Genomic DNA, 19,941 nt, shown 5'->3' with positions numbered 1-19,941 from the left:
GTTGGGCTTAAGGTACACATCCAAATACTGAATGGAGTATTGTTATGGCATTGATATGATGAGACAAGATAAGATATCATTACATTGCCATTGTTATGCCATTGAATTAGGCATCTCAGTCACATGACAAGCCACTGAGATTGTCATGACAGTTTACTTTTTTGCAACATGGTAAGCCAGTGAAGATGTAAAAGCATATGGTCACATACACTAATATGCATTGGCATAGTTTTGCATATAGAGACAGGGTGGGGTAGTGAGGAGAGTGCAACATGCATTGCCAGCAGAACTCACTGGCATGACACAGCAGTAGCAAGCAGGGAGCAGTAATCACTAGTGCAGAGCAGAAGCCAGCAGGATTGTGTGGCATAGATGGGAATGGGGTGGCAGCATGGATATGAGGTACCAGCAGGGGTCAACAGCATTGGGCAGCATATGCAGGAATGGGGTAGCAGTATGGATATGAGGTACTGGCAGGGGGCAGAAGCAGAAGTTGACAGCATGGAGCAGCATAGACAGCAATGAGTGGCAGTGTAGTCAGGAATGGGCTGGCAGCATGGATGTGAGGTGCCAGCAGGGGTGGGTGTCGACAGCATCAGGCAGCATAGAGGGGAATGAGTGGTGGCATACACAGGAATGGGCAATGTCAAGTGCTATTCACTGGTAGCATCAGCATTAAGCAGCATAGGCCATGATTGCATGGCCACAACCTGGGTCAGAGGGTTAAACCCTTGCAATTGTGCAGGACATATGTGGCAAGTACCATGCATGATTTGAGGGTGCTGCTGGTGTGCACTAGCTTATCTGTACCAGTGGAATTATAAATCACAAGGCCAGTCACCTGGCCAGACTCAAATGGGATGGCACACACCAGAGAGACCATATCTGCACCATGTAAAGCAAAAGTGGGTGGGGATGATGATTCTTAGGAATAGCAATGATGAAATGGCAATAGTACATTCTATGGACATGTTAATCTATGTCCATCCAATTAGCAGCATCCTCATCATCAGCATTGTTCCCACTGGCGTGGTTGGCAACTGCACCCAAAGAGACATAGATAGGGGGCTGGGCTTCTCCTACACCAGCAGTGGATGAGTATGCAAAATGGTGGGGGGGTGGCAGGAAAGTAGAAGGGGCTAAAAGCATATCACCTGGGAGGTTCTGGAGGATGCTGGTATCAATCGCAACCCCCTGGACCATTGTAGTGGGCACAAGGTCAAGTATCCTTGCACCATCAGTGGGAATGACTGCTTGATGACTTGTAATTGCAAAGCCAGTGGGGGAGGGGCAGGAGGGTCCAGGTGCATCAGGTGAGGAATGTGGCAATGGGTACAGGTGCTGGTGTAAGGCCTCAACAAGATTGCAAAGCATCTGCAATTTGGTCTGGGTATCTGCAAGGGCCTGCTGGGTATTGGCAAGCTCATGGTGGGTATCTAGGAGATCTTGTGCCATCTCCATATGCTGCTGCTGCAATGCTGCAATCTCCTCTTCCATACACTCCATGGGGGTGGCATTGGGGGTCACTGGGCAGGATGGGGTAGTGAGACAGCTTTGGGATGTTGCTGCCCCCTGGGATGCTGGGCTTGATGTCTGCTGACCTGACTGCTGCCAGGATGGAGTGACAATGACCACTCCATCAAAAACTATGTTAGGCTCGAATAAGAATAGCAGAATGAAAGAAATGGAGGACTTACTTTGCCTGCAGGAGCTTGGAGTGGCCAAGGTGGTTGTCTTGCCAGTGGCAGGTGTCATACTTCTAGTGGCTGCCCACCACTTCTGGGTCTGCCACATGGGAGTGGTGGGTTCCAAGGATATTGTGGCTGATGGCCCTGGTGAAGGGCTTTGAGGATGGCATCAGCTGGGGGGATGGGTGGCTGTGATGGTTTGGGGACAGTCCACTGCTCCATCAAGTGCCTCAGTTACAGCATGACTGTGGGGTCACCTTGACCGTGACCATGCAGCCTTCACTCCAGTGAAGATACTGCACCTGTACTTCTGGCAGCTACACTGCCAACATGCAGAACCTGGCTTGACCACACATGGCAGATTTTTCTCCATGCACCTATTGCATTGGTCTTCTTCAGCAACAGGCATATAGCCAGCAGCAGGGGTTGCAAGAGCTGCAACTGAGTGGCCACAACCAGCAGATGCTCCAGCAGTTGCCATTGAAATGTTGGCATCACTTGCTGCCACTGACCTTGTATGCTTCTGTGGCCTTTGACTTCTGGGCCAAGTGCCAGTAGGAGCAGTGCAACTGGTTGATTGGCCACAGGGTTCTTCCAAAGTGTCAGCAGTGGCAGCAGCATTGTCACTTATCTGAAGTGGGTCTAATGGAACTGCATGCCATTTACCCTTGTTGATGGGCCTTTCAATCTGGTACCACAGATGGTCCACAACATTGGCATCCATTGTGTCTCTGATCTTGTCAAAGTTTGGCCACTCCTTCAATGCTGTAAGCACCACTGGATCTGTCATAATCATTTTGGCAGTGATGATGTGGGTGGGGATGGTGAATTTTGAGGGCAGTTCCTCAGCCAAAGGGTGCACATGGGTTTGGAATGTTGTAAATATCAGAGGATAAATAGATTGGCATGCCACAAACCAACTGTTCTCAAATGACATGCATAGCTCTTTTCCAGTATTGCTTGTTCCTGTGGTCATGGAGCATCAAAAGCTCCACCATGACTATGTCTGCAGCATTAGTGACTATTTCATGTGGGAGAGTGACAGAGGGAGTGACAGCAGTGGTTTGGGATGCTTCAGCATGTTGGGACATTTTTGTGGAAGTGGGGTACTAGTGTGAGAGCAGTGCAGTCAAGTGATAGTTGACAATTGTGTCAGCAGTGCAGCTGCATTTTATATTTTCATGAACCATTGTGCTGGCATCAACACTGGCTGGTAGACAAACAAGCCCAAATAGCCAAATCTGACATTGTGACACAATTGAACAATATTTCAATCAACTTATCAACATACTACAGATTGCTGAATATCATGGAGCAAAAGTCAGTAAGGTGGAGGCTGGGCAGTCTGGACACTCGATGTAAGTAGTTGTTATAACATACAACTGTCAATAACCTTTGCCAGTCATCTCCCCATGTAATAAACCTTGGGTATTGCCAGGTGCTGACAATACAGATATGATTGTAGATGAACCAGAATTTCTACTGTTCAGAGTGGCTGAAAATGCCACAGCTTGGGGCCATCAGCTAGGATCACCATTGTCCTCCATGCTGCCAAATGCTGGCCCTTCCCAGCCATTGCTCAGCATGCTTGCACCATCTTGGGACTCCCCACCACTTTCACTGGAGGTGCAGCCATCTGCTGCTGATCAACAATGGGAGGCATGGCAAGCAAGTCATTCCATGCCATCCTTGGCCACCATTGTGCCTAGCTGGGATTCACCAACATCTTCCCCAGCAGCCTCACCCCCACCTAGATCATTGCTGGCATCCACACAAATTCCACAAACTGCGTCATCTCCCCTGGATCATGCATATATGGATGAGTGGCTAGATGGTGCAGCAGCCTCTGAGCCACAGCCCATCCCAGCTACATCACAGCAACCATCTCCATGGCCTATGGCCACTGATGCCACCACTGGTGAGTGCCATGTCATCTCTTGTTGCCGCCAGTATTAAGTGTATTAGCTCACTTTTTGGTGCTGCAATGTTTTGCCAGTGACTTGGGTATACAAGGAATTCATGATGAAGGGCCACTTACAACATGTAAGTTGTTTATGATATCCCTCACATATATATCAATCATCCAGCAGTGGAAAAAGCACAGTGGCTTGTGGTTCTTCTTGCAGGACCAACTGATGAGCACCCACCCTGTCTTAACACCACCACTGATGGGCCAATCATTGCAGCCTACAACCACTACAGCAATATATTGGTGGAATCAAGCATCCAGTTTTGCCTGTTGCTTGCAAGGAGAGCACAGCTGGCAAGGACTCAGCAATATATACAAGATTTGATGACCAGTGATTGGGATGGCAAGGATGAATTGGAACTGGATGAAGATTTATTGTAATTATAGCTATTGGTTGTCAAAATGTAGTATCAAATTCCATGGCCATGTAAAATACAAATGCTAACATCGCCTATGTTTCTTGGAGGGACTAGGAGTAGGAACATTGTCATCAGGCCACTTTGGTGCCTTCCACACCCATTTTGATTGCCACATACCCCTTGCATTGTCTATGCTGGTCCAGTGCATGGGTACTAGGATTGAGAGATAAATTGAATCAACAATTCAGTGACCGTGGCACAAGTACTGACTCATCAATGAAATGGGCAACTTGTGCTTTGAATCTTCCTGTTTATGGCCTCTCTTGATAGTTGTTGGCACTGCCAATGGATCTGCCAGGCAGAGAGAATCAGGTGAATCAATGTGGCAGCCTTCTGGCATAGGTTGCACAGGGCTTGTATTGCCACCCACAACCTGCCACCAGGCATTTGGTGGTTCCTTGCCAATGGCTGAAACATGTCAGCCATTAATGTTAACAATATTCAGCTTCTGTGATCCTGCTGGCTTACCAATTGGCCAGCAGGTGTCACCCTCAGCCACTTGGCATCCAGCAATCCACTGCTGGGAATCCAAATCTGGCAATGGTACTGCCTCTGCAGTGTCTTCATCCACCATGCTTGTGCCTGTACCATCATTTCTGTTTGATGGCAATGTTGGTGGTATATGACAGAGATTGGATTCATTGTCAGAATCAGACCCTACAACTTTGTCCCCCATTAGATAATATTGCCACACATTTAAGTTCCAGATGGATACCTTCATACCTGTTTGCTGTCACTGCTTCTTCCTACCCCACATCATTCTATCCATTGTCCTTTTGCCTGCTGACTGGTCTGGGCTCCCATCCAAATCCTGCTTTGCACCCATCCTCACTCCACTGCTGTCAGCCTCTGCCACTGGCATTCAGAGGGACCCTCCAGCATCTCTCCACTTCTTGAAGCCAAACATATTGTTGGGATGCTGCTCTTTTTGCTCTTGCCACCATTCCAAGATTGCTGTCAACTCATCCTGGGTAAGTTGACTTGGCTCTTTGAAGGGAACCTCAGGTGGCAGAAACTGTGGTGCAATATAAAGTGCAGTGTTGGTCACTATTGCACTCCATGGAACAGTCACCTGTGAATTCCTGCAGGCCTTCCCTGTAATGCATGTCAATGAACAGTATTTCTCTGATTGTTATACATACGATAGTGAAATGTCACAAGTGTCTGCATGATATCCTTCAACTTTGGTGCCTGCATGTCCAATATGTTCGGGACATATGGTGTGCCATTTTCACTGACCAGCAGGATGGTTTTAGGTTTCCCATTGCTCTTTCTCTGCTTTGACCATGGAGTGGCATCTTTGTCTGGTGACTCGGCATCGGTGCCTCCATTCCCAAATGCCATTCATGCATACTTTATGAATATATCCTGGCACTTGTCCAACTCCTCAAATAATTTGCCATTACACAATTCATTGTTGAAATCATGTCTGGATGAGTTGGTCAAAATCTGGCAGTACTCATCTGCACAAAGAACAAATTCCTCACACTCCAACTATCACCTCTCCATTGGCATATTCCTATGCTGCCATCACTACCACCCTGGCACCACACCACTTCCACATTTCCTTAGCAAATTCCTCAGCATATTTACAGCCTTTCTTCTCTGCAGTTCTGTTTCTTGTGAGTGATGGGCAGCATTGCCAAATGGTATGTACTCTGACTGAACATCCCAAGGTGGCTGCTGCTCATTCCATTCTTTGGCCAATGCCTTGGCCTCCTGTATCTCCTTGGCAGTAAGGGACTTCATGACAGTGTAAATGGCCTTCTGATAAGACTTGATCATTTCTGTGGATCCCTGCTTGATCCCAGCTTCTTCCAACACTTTTTTGATTGATTTCTTTTGATGGTGCATGACCACCTTCCTCAGTGTCCAACTGCCACCATATTTGATCAGAGCCCATCAACTATGGCTCCAGCTGTGGTTGTACAACCAAGTCTGAATTGCCTGGAAATGGTAAGGACATGCCAGGTAATCAATGGGAGGTGTAGCACACCTTCTTCTTCCAAACCCATTCATGCATTTTCAGCATCACATTCACATCAAGGTTCTTTATCTTGTTTCTGAGGGTTAACATGATGGAGCTCCTCTTGTTTTGGTCAGCATTTTTCCATGACTCTAGCTCAGCCTCAAGAATCTCAATTTCAGCTGGCTGAAGACTGGTCCCCTTTTGTGGCAGGGGGGTTTTGGTGTTGTTGGAGAAAGAGTCACTTTCATAGTCACTGGATGCCATTGAGGATGGAGGTGCTTGTGTGCAAATTTTCAGGGGACAGCTAGTATGATGTCTATTGAAGAGAGTAGACTTCTCCAGCATTCTCCCATGTCAATGAAGGTTACATTTTGGTGTCTATTCCATTCTTGCATGCCAGTTGATTGGACAGTTTCCCAAGATGGCTAAGGTTGTTAGTCAATCATGAGATTTCCATCCCTGAGCCACATGCAAAGGCAGTGCCTCTCAGACTTCATGGATCTGAGATCTTTGGTAATTGGGCAATGTGCATTGAGATGCTGTGGATGGTATGGGCACTATGGGCATGATGTAGGACAAGGCTTTTTGCAAGTGCTCATTCATTTCATTGATCTCTAGGCAATGTGCAGGTGCCAGCACTGAAATCATGTGCCAGATCCTAAGACAGCATTACCATAGTCAGTGGTCAGACCTTGCTAGCATGTGTTGGCTGCATGTATTTGTTGCAATCAAAACCTTCTGCATTGCAACATTCATCATGGGGAAGTCAGAGATTGCACCAGTGGGACCTGCTACAAGAGTGACCCAGGTGACCTGGAAAAGAGTGAAAACCACCCAAGGATATAGGGATAAGATGGTAAAAGTAACACCCAGAAAGCAGGTGCCAGGCCATGCAACTCAGCCTCCTGTGCAGCCTGGCTCTGTTATCCTGGATCACCTGGACTGCCTGTTGGATGATGTGGGTGAACAACTGCCATCCAATAATGATGTATTGCCTGCAACACCTCCTAAACCTCAGAAAAGTCAGGTGTGTGGAATGCCACATTGCCCAACAAACCTGCAATGACAGTGTCACACAATTGTAGAATAGTTATCTGCAGCAGTGGTTGCTGCACCAATGGCATTATCTAGCCATCCTGTTGGACATGGAGGCCCCACCTGAGCCAAGGGATTTGTCCTGTGTGGAGCAGATGGAATTTTCCAGTGCACTGAGTGTGCCCATTGGCCAGTCTTCTGCACCATGTGTTGCTGGGCAGAACACAAGCACCAGCCATTCCACAGGGTGGAACAATGGAATGGAACATTCTTTGAGGAATCATCCCTGCAGCTGGTAAGCATCTGAATCATGATGGTTGTTCCTGTATTTACCATTCAGGCCAGTTTGGTACTGCATGTTGGGCATGGTGGGAAGCACTGCCCAGCCAGTGGTTGTTCAAATGATGAAGTCACAACTGAGGAGGAAGATGATTGGGAGGATGTGGATCAAGATGGTTGTCCACCAAATCTGCAGGCCCCAAGGAACCAAAGCTGTCTAATTGTCATGCACACCAATGGAATACACTACTGCAATGTGCAGTGTTGTAGATGCCCTGGGGCAGAGGATTCACACATACAGCTGATGTGGGCTGGGATGTTTCCTGCTACCACAAAGGCCGCAAGGACTGCATTTACCTTCCAAGTACTTGATGACTTTGTTCAGGACAATGCAGAATGTGGTACCTCAGCAATGAATTTCTACAGCAAACTTTGCCACATAACCTCCAATGCCTTTCCTCATCTAGTGCCAGTGCATCCTATTTGTTGAATTGTATCACTGCAACACAACTCTTAGCTGGATGATAGGATAGGTTCAGGGAACTGCTGAAAGTTGCTAGGATGTGGTGGCTCCTGAAACTACTGAAATGGCAGGGATCCCACATGAGTGCAGAAGATGCTGGCCCCAGGGAATTAGTGTTATTCTATCTGGCATGTCTCCAACCCAGCATCAACATTCCTGAAGATGCAACAGATTATTCCCAGTGAGTGATACCATGAACACCACTAGCCATTTATACACTGTGTAATCCAGTTGGACACTGGCAAGAAGCTTGGTCATGGATGGGAATTTAAAGGCAGAGCATATGCATCCAAAGGATGCTGGCAGAAAAGCCTGGTTGATGGATGGAAAGGGGTACATGGTCACATCACAGCCATACAAGGAATATTTGAGTGGCACTAAAAATGTGGTTGAGGTGGGTGATGTGTAGGAATGTATTACCCAATGGACTGATCACACTACAAGATCTCAGATTGCAGCAATCATCAGGCAGTTAATCAAGCAAATGCCAACCAGCAGCAGCTTGCATCTATGGGAATAGGTGGATGTGCCTGTGCATGGCATGGCTGTTTTGTGCCACATGCAATGGTTGACTTCCAGAAGGGCAAACAGTATGAATAACCTTGTAACAATGTATGACAATATTGACATCAACATCACAGGCAGGTTAACATGGACTATGTGCTTGTGCATGCCATCAGACATGGCACAGTCCCTGGCCAGCAAGTGATACATTTCCATGACATTAACTGCCAGTATAGCAAAGGTTTAGAATGATGGCTACATGCCAATGCCTATATATCCATGCCAGATGGCATGCAGATCTGCCCTGGCATTGGGTTGTGGCATGTTCATGGCCACCACACAGAATACTTTGCACAATATGCTCCCAATTTCATTGTGGGTGCTGGCCAGGTGGATGGGGAGATCATGGAAACCTTGTGGTCCTCCCTGAATATCATTTCCCCATCTGCCAGAGGCATGGCTACTCCCCATTGGCAGGAGGTACTTGATTTGGTTGGGGAGAACTTGACTGTGGCCTCAACAAGAAAAACTGTGTCCAAGGAACTGACTTCCCCTGGACCATAATGATCAACCAAACATCTATATCCATGAAACTCGAAGCTTCATATGTACAAGTGGAAGTTGAGTTACCTCCAGAATATCAGGAATTCTCAGTAGTCTTCTCCAAAGAAGAAATCCCTCTTCTGCCTCACTGAGGTTTCCTCAACCATGAAATTCACTTGAAGCCAAGCTTCCAGCCGAAGAAAGGAGCCATCTATCTGCTCTCACTTGATGAACTCAAGGCCCTTGATGAGCTCATTGACAAAAATCTCAAATGTGGAAAGATTCACCCCTCAACAAAATCATTGCAAGCTGCTCCTGTCTTTTTCCTTGGAAAGAAAGATGGAAAAAGAAGACTCATCCAGGACTGCCAGTACCTGAACTTGCACACAATCACTGACTCATACCCCCTTCCTGATGTGAAGTCCCTCTTGGATGAACTTGCCAACTCTAAGGCACCATTCACCCTCCAAAGTCAAAGTCAAAGTTTTCAACTTCAACTTCAGCAATGTAGTCATGTGATGGTTATATAAGCTGTGCATGCCTGTGTGAATGCAAAGTCCAAGTTTTGGGCTTCTGCTTCAGTAATGTAATCATGTGATGATTGTATAAGACAACAACATGACTTGTAGTTCAATAGATAACATTGTGATAACAGATCAAACAACTCTGCTATGGATCTTGAAGCACAGCAGCTCCAGCACCATTGTCATTGCTGTCTTTCTGCACTTGTAGTAGCAGTGATGATCCAGGTGCTATGCCTCTATGACCTCCTTTTTCATTCTGACTCAGAACCAATCCCCTACCATACCTCAATCCTGACTGGTGAGGGGTGGATGCTAGAGCCCCTGAATGGTCATCCAGACAGGATACAGACTTGCCTTGGCATCAGCCATGGGGTTTTTGATCACCTGATGCAGGTGCTCACCCATCATGGTTTTGTGCCTTCTCACAATGGAATTTCTGTGGAGGAACAACTTGGGATATTCCTCTACACCTGTGTTACTGGGTTGTCATCCTGGCATGTTGCTGAGAGGTTTCAACACTCACTGGGGACCATCACTAGGTAGGGAGTTCATTGGACTGTCTGATATTTTTCTCACAATTTTTTAGATATTTCAAAGCAACATTGGCTTTCTTTTCTGGGGGACAATTCTATGCATCCCAAGTGCAATTCCCCACCAACAACACTCCCATATCAACTATGATTACTAGTGACCCACACTTCCAATTTTTCCAGGATTGTATTGGTGCAGTTGATGGCACTCATATTCGAGCATTCACTGCTGCTGAGGACCAGCCTTATATGAGGAACCAGAAGGGCTACCTATCTCAAAACTGTCTCTTCATCTGTGATTTTGACTTCTTCTTCACATATGCCCTCACTGGCTTTGATGGGTCAACTGCAGATGCAACCATGTGGCATGATGCACACAGGAATGACTTGCACATGCCACCTGGGAAGTACCTTCTTGCAGATGCAGGGTTTGGGACCTGTGATGCACTTCTGGTTCCCTATTGAGGTGTTCATTACCATCTGAAAGAATGGTGCCAGGCTGGATTAAGGTAAGTTGCTATTCCATCCTGCTCAGTGTACCTGTAACTTCTATTTTATAGACCTCAAAACCAAGAGGAGTTATTCAACCTTTGCCATGCTGGACTTAGAAATGCCATTGAATGGATATTTGGTGTTATAAAATGCAGGTGGAGGATTCTTCAAATTCCCCCTGAATATAGCATCCACACCCAAACTCAAGTACCTGCTGCTCTCTGTGCCCTCCACAATTTCATATGGCACTATGATCCAGAAGAGTTCTTTGACCCTGAACTTGCCATAGACATAGGAGAGGGTGATGGTATTAGAAGCCTTGGTGATGGACCAGCAGATGCTGCAGAGAGGAGAAGGGCTGATAATAGGCATGACAACATCACAGAGGAGATGTGGATTGACTATCAGCACCAGCTTACAATTAGGGGCCTTCTCTGAGCCTGAACATTCAGATTTCATGGTGTACAAATATATGGTCTTACAATTGTTTCACACTCATGTACAAAAATAACTTCCATTGTCAAAAGGAAGCTAGTCATAGTCACATACATTTTATTATGTACATATTTGTATAAGGGGGGGGGACTTGAAAAGATATGCAGGGGGGGGTGTCAAGTCCAGGCCTACTCCAACCAACTCTGATGCTGGACAAGGTCTGGGGAGAGGTTTGGAAGCAAGTCCAACAGAAAGAGCAGAACTCTGACTGGCAGAGTGTTGGCAGGAATGAAGTTTGCCAAGATAAGGGTGGAGCAAAGTGAGGGCATTGGGTTTAGCTCATGTGCTACCCCCTTGTGCAATCTCAGCCCTTGTATTTCAGAGGGGGGGTACATACAGACAGTCAGAAGATGGAGACAGGGGGAGTAGGAACTAAGTCAATATTCATACTGAAGAACAGTGGAGTATGGTACATGCTTTTATACTACTACAGAGGTACAGTAATCAGAATCGGAACTGACATACAGAGACTTGTAAAACTTCAAGTAAAACTTCCTAGACAATGAATGAAGGGTAGATGGAGGACATATGAATGGGTAACACAGAACATCCCAAAGAGGAAACAGTCCAGGCACTGGATCATGTGCTGTCAGGGAGAAGTCCAAAGGGTAGCCACATGACTCCTCAGAGAACAGCACATGCAGTCTGGTAGGAGAGCAGTACAAGTCTGACAGCAGTCAGAGCAGAGATGACTTGCAAACATCAGGGGGGGGTGGAGTTGGTGCAGAGTGAGTGAATGACTGGTGGAAAGGGGTGTGGAGTGAGTGAGGACTTAGGATGAATGCACAATCATGACAGGGGGTACATTTGTATATTGTACAAAAAAAAAAAAAACACCTATCTCTGCCCATCCTGGTACTTCATCAGCTGATGCTGCACCCAAATCTGCTTTTCCAGCTCCTGATGCTTGAGGAAAATATTCACTTCATCCAGGGATGTGCTGAGGAAGTAGTTGCCAATGTTGATCTGATTGTCTGTTGAGAGCTGCAGCATGTTGTTGATGTAGTCCATGGCAGTGTTGACAAGGGGATTGGTAATGGGTGGTGGGGGCAATGGGGCAGTGATCACATGCATGAAGTTACCAAGCCTGGAGGTGATGGTGGCAATGAATGAACTGCAATCTTCTTCAGCACATGCTTTGGCTGATGGGGGCCAAGAGTGCTTTGATCCACCTTTGGACATTGTAGTGGACTTGGCTTTCCTTTTTCTGCAACTGATGCTGGTGATGGCTGATGACAACAATGACCCAGCTGACACATGTGACAAAAAACTTGATGGTACAGAAGGGGGGATGAAGTTTGGATCCATGGACTGTGTGTCCTCACAATGGTGAGCATTGAGAGCATGCATCATGTCGAGGAGGGAGAGAAAGGGAGGGGGGGCAGGAATAGTCGAAGCAGTGGGGGGTGCGGTAGAGGCAGGAGTATCAAAGGCAGAGGTCATGGTTGTAGAAGGCATGGTAGTGGCATGTGGCCAGTAGATAAACTGACCTTGGCCATGCAAGGGGAGAAGGAGCTCTACACTGGCAAAGTGGGGGAACCCAGAATTGCAAAACAGCTTCATGTCTTTGTGCACCTGACTAGATGTTAGTGGATGATCTGACAAGACAAAAACTACATTATCTTTACATACCAATCCCAAAGATCAGTGTTGTCCAGCAAGACCATCACACCATGCTCATCATTGTAAGCAAAGCCAGAGGCCACCAATTTAAGATTGGTGATGGCATACTAGGATTTTTTAAGCTGGATAATTGTTAGCAAGGCAAAAAACAAAAGAATGATATGACAACTTACTGCCTTGAACTTCCACTCACATAATTCAGCTGTCTTATCACCATTATCCAGACCTGGTGAATAATTATGAACCATGTGGACTGCTGTGGCATTCCATGTAGCCTTCTTAAAGTTCCCATCACCAGCCTGTGAAAGATGAGAGGCCAAGAAATCCAGTAATGTGCCTTCCTCCTCTTTTGTCCATACTGCAGCTTTCTTGCAAGTCCTGGGGGGGGGGCAGGGGGTTCTGTGGGTGAAACAGGTGGGTTGATCCCACAGATGAGCCAGACATTTGATGATTGCAGTAACTGGGTGACAATGGTTGCATACCTCAGGTGGATGCACATGATAGTTCACATCATGTGACCCTCTTAACTGAAGCTGAAGTCAAAAACTTGGACTTCACATTTGCAGGGTGAACAGTGCCTAAGTATTTCACCAAGTTTGATGTTCATTGGGGGTTTACCAATATATGGGTAAAGGAAGGCAATGAGTGGAAAGGGACTTTTATAACCCCTAGAGGACTCTTTGAACCAACAGTAATGTTTTTCGGGCAGTGTAACTCACCACCTACCTTTCAAAGGTACATGGACCATACCTTCAGAGAGTTATAAAGCAAGAGAAGAGCCATGATCTTTATGGATGATGTCACAATACATTTGAAGAACAAAGAAGGTCTGTGTGATTCCATTTGACACTTCCTATGTATCACTGTGAGAGAACACCTATGCCCAAAAATAAAGAAGTGCACATTCAAAGCCAAAGAGATAGAGTTTTTAGGGTTCATGATCTGCCATGGTCAATACAAACCATTGGAGGTCAAAATTGAAGCCATAAAAATGTGGCCTGCTCTGACAACTCTCAAGGAACTTTGGTCCTTCCTTGGCTTCTGTAACTTCTACCAGCAATTCATCTCAGGCTTCTTGCAGGTCATGCACCCCCTTCATGATCTTTCAAAAAAGAATGCAAAATGGACCTGGGGACCCAAACAGAGTGCTGCTTTCGAAGCTCTGAAGAAGGCCCTGTCATCCAAACCTGTTCTTCATCTCCCAGACCTCTGAAACCATTCATACTCCACACCAATGCCTCAAAACTTGGCACCAGGGCAGTTCTGTCACAGGCTGACAACTTGGGAACACATCACCCCTGCACCTATATGTTGGAGTTGCTTACTAGAGCAGAACAAAACTACCAGGTCTATTACTTGGAAATGCTAGCAGTAATGTGCACCCTCAAACAATGGTGCCCCTACTTGCTTTCCCCACCAGAACTGACTCATGTGTATACTGATCATCAAAACATAATGTACTATGCACAGCTGCAGAAGCTAATCACTCATCAAGCTACTCTTCAGGAGTACCTGCTTCAGTTTGTCCATATTGCAGGAACAAAAAATTCTGCTGCCAACACCCTCTCCTGCTGCTCAGATTTCAATGCTGAACTGGCTACCATCTCCATCCTCCTTCCAAAGGCCATTTGGCTTGAGGGGGGGTGAGACCCTTTGTTGTTTCCCTTTTCAAGATTGATCAGACTGCCCTGGAGGCCCCTAAAACCTCTGCCCCTGTCTGTCAGGTCTCCTTTGAAACACCAGAAGTTGCTGAAAAGCTGCTCAAAGGAATGGTGAAAGCACAGAAAGGTGAAGGACATATTTTCCAGCTAAATGCCAACCTGTACCAAGAGGTAAAGAAGGCATCCCTGTCCCTTTCCATCCCAGAAACAACAGAAGGCTCTGACAGTGTCAGAAGAAAAGGGAGAAGGATATTTGTCCCAGAACCTGTTCACCAAGACATCCTTTGGCAGTACCATGATACCCCCATGTTCAGACATCCAGGAGTAAAGGCAATGACCAAGAAAATGAAGAAATACATCTGGTGGCATGGAATGTACCAGTCCATCCATAACTATTGCAGAGGATGCCCCTCCTGTCAAGCCAATAAGGTCAATATGCATCTGATGACACCCCCTATTACCCCACATGATGTAGCAAAGAACCCCTTTCCCTTCAAGCAGGTCTCTATGGACCTCATAACCAACTTACCCCTGTTGGGAGGAAAATATGACTCCATCCTCACAGTTGTAGACCAGGGACTTACTAAAGGTGCATTCTTCCTACCAACTACTAAAACTGTGGACAGTGTGGGAGTGGCAGACCTCTACCATGTGTACATCTACCCACACTGGGTTGTCCTGGAGGCTGTCATATGTCATATCAGATTGAGGACCCCAATTTGTCTCTGCCTTCACAAGGGACCTTTACCGCTCCCTTGGAATTGAATTGAAGGCCTCCACTGTGTATCACCCACAAACCAATGGAGAGGCTGAACATGTAAACCAAGAGGTTGGCACTTGCCTTTGCATGTACACAGATACAGGCCCATAACTGGCACACCAAACTCCCAGACACTCAAATGGTGCATAACTCATGCATACACTTGTCCCATAACCAAATGCCATATTTGCTCATGTATGGCTTTGATCCTGCCCCCTATCCAACTGGGCAACCACTGGAAGGGTCATTAGCAGGAGACTGACTCAAGCAGCTGACAGCCAATCGAGACACCACAATTATTGCTCATAAAGAAGCCCAGGAGTTGATGAAATTGTGATCAAAAGGAGCCTATACAGAGTTCTCCATAGGAGATAAGGTTTGGTTGGACACTTCTGACCTACAAAGGGGGGTTAAGTTCCATCAAAGAAGCTTGCACCCCGATGACATGGGCCATTTGTAATTTCCAAATGGATCAGCTCAGTAGCCTACAAGCTCCAACTTCCTCCTAACTGGCAAATACACCCCATGTTCCATACATCCAAACTGACCCCTTTCATTGAAACAAAGGAGTATGGTCAAGCACAACCCCCACCTCCACCAGAATTGGTAGGAGACAAGAACAAATGGGAGTTTGAGGCTATACTTAATCACAAACATGCATGGAAGGTCAAGTCATCAGCCAAAGAGACCAGTAAAAACCCACAGCAAAAAATACCTCTACCTAGTCAAGTGGCTCAGTTACCCACACTCCCAAAACAGCTGGGAGAGCAAGGACAACCTTATACATGCCCCAGAGGTTCTTTGGGAGTACAAGCATGTCCACAACCTCTGAACTGCTATGTCCTACACCCCCAACACAGAAAATCCTGGCTCTGACTACTTTGATAATGACTTCCACACTGATATCGACAAACCCTACAATCCCTCCAGGCCATACTTTGATTTCTATGCCAGCACCCCTCCTCACCTCTCAGAACCACCAGTACACTCCCCCAGAGTGGTATGCACCATATCCCCCTCAGTATCCCCCAATGCCTCACATGGTGGTGCCTACCAACCCCTTCATGACTCTGTCACCTCCACCACACACCCATACCCATACCTGGTCATCCACTTGGTCCCCTTGTCCCAGAGAGTTTGCAAGGATGCCCATAAGGGAAAGTCCAAAGCTCATGAGGGGACACCCAAGTCTCATTATGACTCCACTTTCTGATCCTGCAATACCCCCCCACTCTCCCAAGCCACTTATAGATCACCAACCCCAGCCTCTTGCCCTGGCCCATCCACTCCAGAGCCTTGTGTCACACTGGCCACACTCTCAGCCCCTACAGTTGCCCCCTCAGCTCCTGCCAGCACAACAAGCAGACTGGCTCCCAAGGCAAGCCACTTCCTTGGTTACATGCAACTGCTTAACGACTTTGAGCACTGGGAGTCACACAGCTGGAGAGCAGGAGAACACCACAAGCATCTATGGATGCTGTCTACAATCTTCAGAAGCACAGAAGTAGTCAGAAAGCAGGTCTATGACCTGGCTGGAACTGTGGATGGAAGCTTTGATGCCCACATGTACAAAGATACCAACCATGCTAATTCTTCTATCCTCCAGGAAGCCCTAAGGACACAAGAAGTCCATCGTCAAAATCATTCATGAAGACTATGGCCCCTCACTCATCTCATCCTTTCATTCCTTTCTCAACCAACTCCCCCTTGACATCATGGTCCATGGGCTGTTCTCTCCAGCATGTCAAACAGTGCCTAGAGGATCAAGCCTTCCTCAGAACTCTAACTGAGAGGAAGCATGGCCACTCAAGAACCAAGAAGCCAGTAATGGAGGGTCTCCACAACCTGGAGGAGGAGTTCCAGAGGTTGGAGGAAATGTCAAACAGAGGTGTTATGATTGCTGGGAGAAGATTATACTGGGCCAAGGCTGAGAGCACTTTCAAGCCATTGCAGATGCCTTTGTGGACGTCCCCTTCAACAGATCACCCCATGACTGGCTCAACTTTTTCACTCAGGCCAGAGGAGATTCAGCAGGACAGGCCATCTTCTACACTACTAAGACAACCTGATCTCTCCCAGATGGTCCCTTTGTTCCAGTCCCTGTCAATTCCCTCAGCAAATGCGAACTTGGTGGGCTCATTCCCATCAATTGGCAGCATCCCCTGCATCAGCTTGCCTGCTACCAATGCTCATGCCTTGGACATTGGTCATCTGACTGCCCAACTTGCCATAGCAACTAACAGTGAAATCTGCTCCTGGGTAGCCCAAGGCCTTTTGGGGGGGGAGGGGGGGGGTGATGTTACACCATGCTCACATATTTCCTTTCTCAGACTTTGTGTTTGTCACTCATTGTGCTTTCGAGTGACAATGTTCTGCCACCCATAAGATGGCTTACAAGTCTTACATTCTGTATGTTTCCTTTTATGTCTTACCCCTGTTTACTCTGCATTGTACTATAGCCAGACTACATCTGACCGCCCTTCCTTCTGTGATCTGCTGGTGGCCCTGATCCATGTGGTCATGTGATGCATGTACCCCCAGTACTCAGTTACCCCTGCATACCCTATACACAGTTAGTTTCCCTTACACCCTTGTCAGGGTGACTCAATGATGCCTTTAGTGGAAGGCAGGTGTACATTCAAATGATTTCAATTGTTTGGTCTGCAGGTACTCTACATATGTATATAAACCCACATGTATTGTACCACTCCCTCATTCAAAATCTACTTTGCAACCACCCTTAGCTCTGTCTGCTGTACCAACAAGGACTTGACAGCATGACTTTGGTTGGCCAAGACCAGTGTCCCACTGCTGGTGAAGTTAAATTACACATCACTTCTCATGCAGTCATGTGCCTGTACTTCAGTACCCAATTTGTGATGCAGTACAAGTTGTCAGCATAACAGGGGGAGCCTATTTTCAATGTTAGTGTTCTGGCCAGTGAGCTGCAGCCATCTCTTGAGTCTGATGGTATGCTATGCTCACTCTTTTCTTTTGAGCCACTATTTTACTTATGCCAGATCTTGATAGGCACAGTTATTGAGCATGCCAGTAGTTGAATACTTGCCATTTGTCTAGACTAGTACTATCCATTACTTTCCTGTACTTATTGAAAAATGCTGTATGTTATGTCTGCATGTTGTTGCCTCACATAATGTACCTACATTGTACTGTATGACAGGGCCAGCAGAGGCTGACAACTTTCCATGTCCCATGGGCCAGCAGAGGTTGAGCCCTACACTGAGTCATCCCCCTGCTGTATGGACCACCCCAGCTTCTATTATCAAATAACACATGAGTAGGCCACAATCAAATTGTCCCTGTAGTACCTGGAGTAGCCTAGTGTGAGATGTCACCTATCCAGTGGCATGCTGCAGCATGTGTGGATCAGCACTGGAAGTTGGCACAAGACCTCAGCACACTTCAGGATAGCTCAGCAGTGCAATGTTGTAAGATTTCAGAGCACTCCAGGGCATACCATGGCCCTCTGGGGTGAGCTGTGGCATATGTTCCTAGGTGAGCTGTGGCAAGCCAGCCACTCTGGAGCAAATGGTGGAGCATGCAATTGTCCTCTGGGCACTCCAGAGCAAATTCCAGAGTAAACTGCAGGACATGTGCCAGAGCATGCCATGGCCTCTGGGATAAGCTGCAGCATTCCAGCCACTCCATAGCAAATTCCAGAGTAAACTGTGGGACATGTGCTGGAGCATACTATAGCATTCCAGAGAACTCTGGAGCAGGCAATGGCCCTCCAGAATAAGCTGCAGCATATGTTCCAAACCAAGGTGTGGCATGGCAGACACTCTAGAGCAAATTGCAAAGCAAACTGTGGCACATGTGCCAGAGCATACCATAGCATTTCAGAGCACTCAGGAGCATGCAATGGCCCTCTAGGGTAAGCTTTTGGCATATGTTCTGAAGCAAACTGTGGCATGCCAGCCACTCTGAGCAAATATTACCAGCATACCCTGCATGCCTACCCCTTGCAGATACTACCAGAATTGGCATAGCTTAAAAGGTTGGCATTCAGTACCACAAACTGGGATGCAGCACCATGTATTTGGAAGCAGTAGCAGCTGGCAGATATGGCATTCCACATTATGGCACATTGCAGCATACAGCATAATTCATGGGGAAGTTGTGGCAACATGTACTGTGGCACCTGGCAGCACCTGCTCCATAAGTCTCTGGAGGGTCATGGCAGCCAGCAGATATTGCTCAGCACATGCCAGCAATGTGGCCAAGTCAGCTAGACTTGACAGGGATGCCTGGCAGCTGGCAGCATGGGCACAGCATACAGTGGCAAACACCTGACTGGCTTAGGATCCATGTCAAGGCTTGATGTGTGGCATGGATGGTTCTGCATACAGCAGCACACAGTTAGATGCAGAGGAATAAACTGGCAGTTCTCAGCAGCCAATGGCATTGACCCAACATACCATGGCACACATCAGGATTGAGTAGGATTCATGTCAGCACATGGCATCCAGCACAGATAGTTCTGTATACAGCAGCACACAGCTAGGGTAATATAGATATGGACATGAAGCATAGCATGAATTGTCGGTATACTGCATATCTTACCACCAGTATAAGATCATAACCTATACTTCATATGATCACAGAAGGATGGCTAGTAATATTGCATTGATTTCATAGATTTCATTCAAACCAGGATTGTGCTGATCAAATACTGGATGCCTGAGGCATTAAATAAGGACCAATACAATACAATACAGGGTGCCATGGGTGATTTACATGCCTGTGAGAGCCTGCCACACCAATGGAATGCACATCCAATCACTTCAAGGGACTCTAAGCCAGTTGTGAATATTGTCCCACATGTAGAATGCTAGTGAGCAATGGTTGCTGCTCACATCATCCACACCTGCTGCAAAAGCCAGCCAGAAAAGGCTACAACAGTGCC

At 46.9% G+C, this 19,941-nt stretch overlaps 6 protein-coding genes across 6 annotated transcripts; 4 read left to right on the top strand and 2 right to left on the bottom strand.

The window, feature by feature from the left end:
* Positions 1-972: 972 nt before the first annotated feature.
* Positions 973-2,664, bottom strand: F5J12DRAFT_785304 (uncharacterized protein; the record flags this gene model as incomplete). The annotated part of the gene is made up of 4 exons (XM_051743214.1): positions 973-1,526; positions 1,602-1,646; positions 1,698-1,843; positions 2,066-2,664. 4 exons carry the CDS (start codon positions 2,662-2,664, stop codon positions 973-975), a joined length of 1,344 nt encoding a protein of 447 aa, XP_051596800.1.
* Positions 2,665-3,143: 479 nt separating this feature from the next.
* F5J12DRAFT_785303 (uncharacterized protein) lies at positions 3,144-3,982 on the top strand (the record flags this gene model as incomplete). The annotated part of the gene is made up of 3 exons (XM_051743213.1): positions 3,144-3,606; positions 3,685-3,731; positions 3,776-3,982. 3 exons carry the CDS (start codon positions 3,144-3,146, stop codon positions 3,980-3,982), a joined length of 717 nt encoding a protein of 238 aa, XP_051596799.1.
* Positions 3,983-4,147: 165 nt separating this feature from the next.
* Positions 4,148-6,153, bottom strand: F5J12DRAFT_785302 (uncharacterized protein; the record flags this gene model as incomplete). The annotated part of the gene is made up of 10 exons (XM_051743212.1): positions 4,148-4,229; positions 4,283-4,484; positions 4,545-4,672; positions 4,949-5,091; positions 5,149-5,171; positions 5,219-5,267; positions 5,316-5,401; positions 5,630-5,952; positions 6,007-6,023; positions 6,073-6,153. The coding sequence occupies 10 exons, from the start codon at positions 6,151-6,153 to the stop codon at positions 4,148-4,150; spliced, it is 1,134 nt and encodes a 377-aa protein (XP_051596798.1).
* Positions 6,154-7,243: 1,090 nt separating this feature from the next.
* Positions 7,244-7,465, top strand: F5J12DRAFT_698682 (uncharacterized protein; the record flags this gene model as incomplete). Its single annotated transcript, XM_051740469.1, has 2 exons — positions 7,244-7,375; positions 7,421-7,465. Coding segments are annotated over 2 exons (177 nt in total), but the record flags the coding sequence as incomplete, so codon positions are not given.
* Positions 7,466-7,585: 120 nt separating this feature from the next.
* On the top strand, positions 7,586-8,482 carry F5J12DRAFT_907008 (uncharacterized protein; the record flags this gene model as incomplete). The annotated part of the gene is made up of 4 exons (XM_051748859.1): positions 7,586-7,831; positions 7,888-8,063; positions 8,114-8,276; positions 8,327-8,482. 4 exons carry the CDS (start codon positions 7,586-7,588, stop codon positions 8,480-8,482), a joined length of 741 nt encoding a protein of 246 aa, XP_051596796.1.
* A 168-nt stretch (positions 8,483-8,650) lies between these two features.
* Positions 8,651-8,818, top strand: F5J12DRAFT_698389 (uncharacterized protein; the record flags this gene model as incomplete). The annotated part of the gene is made up of 1 exon (XM_051740466.1): positions 8,651-8,818. A coding segment is annotated over one exon (168 nt), but the record flags the coding sequence as incomplete, so codon positions are not given.
* Between the last annotated feature and the right edge of the window lie 11,123 nt (positions 8,819-19,941).

Source organism: Pisolithus orientalis (assembly GCF_024613125.1).
Source record: "Pisolithus orientalis strain OTSU chromosome Unknown F5J12scaffold_35, whole genome shotgun sequence".
NCBI classification, from domain to species: domain Eukaryota; kingdom Fungi; phylum Basidiomycota; class Agaricomycetes; order Boletales; family Pisolithaceae; genus Pisolithus; species Pisolithus orientalis.
The sequence above is the reverse complement of the archived record's forward strand: the minus strand, read 5'-3'. Positions and strand labels throughout refer to the sequence as shown.